Below are 1,872 nucleotides of genomic sequence, written 5' to 3'. Positions count from 1 at the left end.
GAGTCCGGTGTATTATTAATAAAGATATTGTACTTCTGGGATACGAATAATTAAAATATTAAAATCTATTATTGACAAAAATGCATTATTCACTAACAGTATTTGATGAATTTCAGTGATCTCACAACAGTCTGTTATACAAATTTTATGACTCCGCCCATCCAAACTCCACACACACACACACACGCACACACTTATATTTATACTATAATTTTTTTTAAATTTTAGTAAGAATTTATTATTTGCCGGCGTTTTTTTTTACCTTTGTTTCTTACGAGGATTCTAATTTCAAGAAAAAAATCCCTAGGTCATAAAAATGGCTTATAGTGAACATCCAAATTGATAGGATACCTTTATTAAATTAGCAGAAACTTAAAAAATATATTGCAAACAACATCAAATGTGCGGTTTTGCAGAAAATCTTTTGTATTTTGTTCGAAGTTTCTAAACATGGAAAGGTTTTCTGGAAAAAGCCACCTTTTGCATTTCTTGTAATATATTTTTTACATTCCTTGTAATATATTTTTTACATTCCTTGTAATTTATTTTTTAAAGTGCTGCTAATTTTATAAATGCATCCTATCAGTTTTATGTTTAATAAGCAGGGCCGTGTTTAAGAATGTGCCGCCTCGGGCGGATGACACAAGTGCCACTTTTTTTACGAAAAAAAACTCATTAACATTCAATCGATTCGTGAACGATGCAAGATATCATAAAAGACCAAGACATTTTTTTGTGGAACTTTCATAGATGTACAAGCCTTTACCCTGTTTTTTTATCTTCCATGGTTCCAAGAGTAATTCGAAAAGTCGATTTTATGGAAAAAAATTCTCTGGGCCACAAAAAAAGGTTTAACCTATATGAGACTAACAAAGTCACTCACAGCAAGCATAACATTTACAGGAATAAAAAAACCAAGATATTTCGTGGCTGAGATTTTGCGGTCTCAAGTGCAGAATCTGTCTGATTTTTAATTCATTCAATCCCGTTTATATAAATATCTGTTATTGGACGATTCTTATATAATTATCTATATTTTTATATTGTAATTTTATTAAGTTTTGTCAAATTAATATCGTACTTAAGTTTGTCTTGTATTTGTCCGCTTAAGTTTTTAAAGAGTTCATCCACGTCATCAAATTTCTCGTATTCCTGAGAAACAGCCTCTTCGGGATTGCTGTTCAAATCTTTTCGTAAAATTTGTGATGATAATACTATGCGTTGCGGTATATATGTTGATAATAAGCCTTCATCGTTAGTTATATTACCTCTTATGTTGGGGAAAGATCCTTTGAGATAATACATATTCGTTGATTCTATAACCAGAAATTTTACATTCTTTTAAATAAATACATTTATCCAGTGTGGCGGGCAGTAGCTTATTGCAAGTAAGTGAGTTACTGAAAAGTTATTTGTAACTTTTAGGGTAATTTAGTTATTATTTGAAATAAATAACTTGTAAAACGTACTTTTAAGTTATTTGGTATTTTTTTTCATTTATGCGAGAAAGTAATACATAGCGCGCAAACGGGGTACAAAATAATATAACTTAGCATTTGCAGTTGGCGCGCTGGTTTTCAGGTTGTTCATATGACACAACCAAGATCCTGTAGGGGTGCGTTCAAGGGGACCACCCGGGTGCACTCCGAGCCGTTCCACGATGTTAGGTGAGTATTGGGCTTCACTCGGGTGAACCGTTCAGTGATCACTCGGGTGAAGAGTGGGGGTCACTCTACGGGTGACTATTTCACCCACTGAAACTAGGTAGGTGGAAGCAAAGATATTATAAACGTAGATGCGGTGCGGGCTTAGTTGCCCGCCATAAATGTAGACGGCGCGTCCGGCGAAAAAAGTCACTTCCCCTCTACCCAC

The 1,872-nt window shown here is 34.1% G+C and overlaps 1 protein-coding gene across 3 annotated transcripts in view; it reads right to left on the bottom strand.

Moving 5' to 3' along the window:
* The window catches only part of LOC117178213, a 27,375-nt gene extending 25,874 nt beyond the window's left edge, over nucleotides 1-1,501 (bottom strand). The window contains exons 1-3 of one of the 3 annotated variants that reach the window (XM_033369520.1): nucleotides 1,470-1,486; nucleotides 1,269-1,316; nucleotides 1,082-1,187 (exon numbers count right to left, since the gene is read on the bottom strand). In XM_033369520.1, the coding sequence (XP_033225411.1) occupies nucleotides 1,082-1,187; nucleotides 1,269-1,305 (143 nt within the window). In that variant the 5' untranslated portion in view covers nucleotides 1,306-1,316; nucleotides 1,470-1,486. Of the gene's footprint in view, nucleotides 1-1,081; nucleotides 1,329-1,469 lie in introns of those variants that run through there. The other 2 variants (XM_033369519.1, XM_033369518.1) reach the window with 2 other exon arrangements.
* Nucleotides 1,502-1,872: the final 371 nt, after the last annotated feature.

The sequence above is a fragment of the Belonocnema kinseyi genome, chromosome 8, assembly GCF_010883055.1.
Source record: "Belonocnema kinseyi isolate 2016_QV_RU_SX_M_011 chromosome 8, B_treatae_v1, whole genome shotgun sequence".
Lineage (NCBI taxonomy): Eukaryota > Metazoa > Arthropoda > Insecta > Hymenoptera > Cynipidae > Belonocnema > Belonocnema kinseyi.
This window is presented reverse-complemented; position numbering and strand designations above follow the sequence as displayed.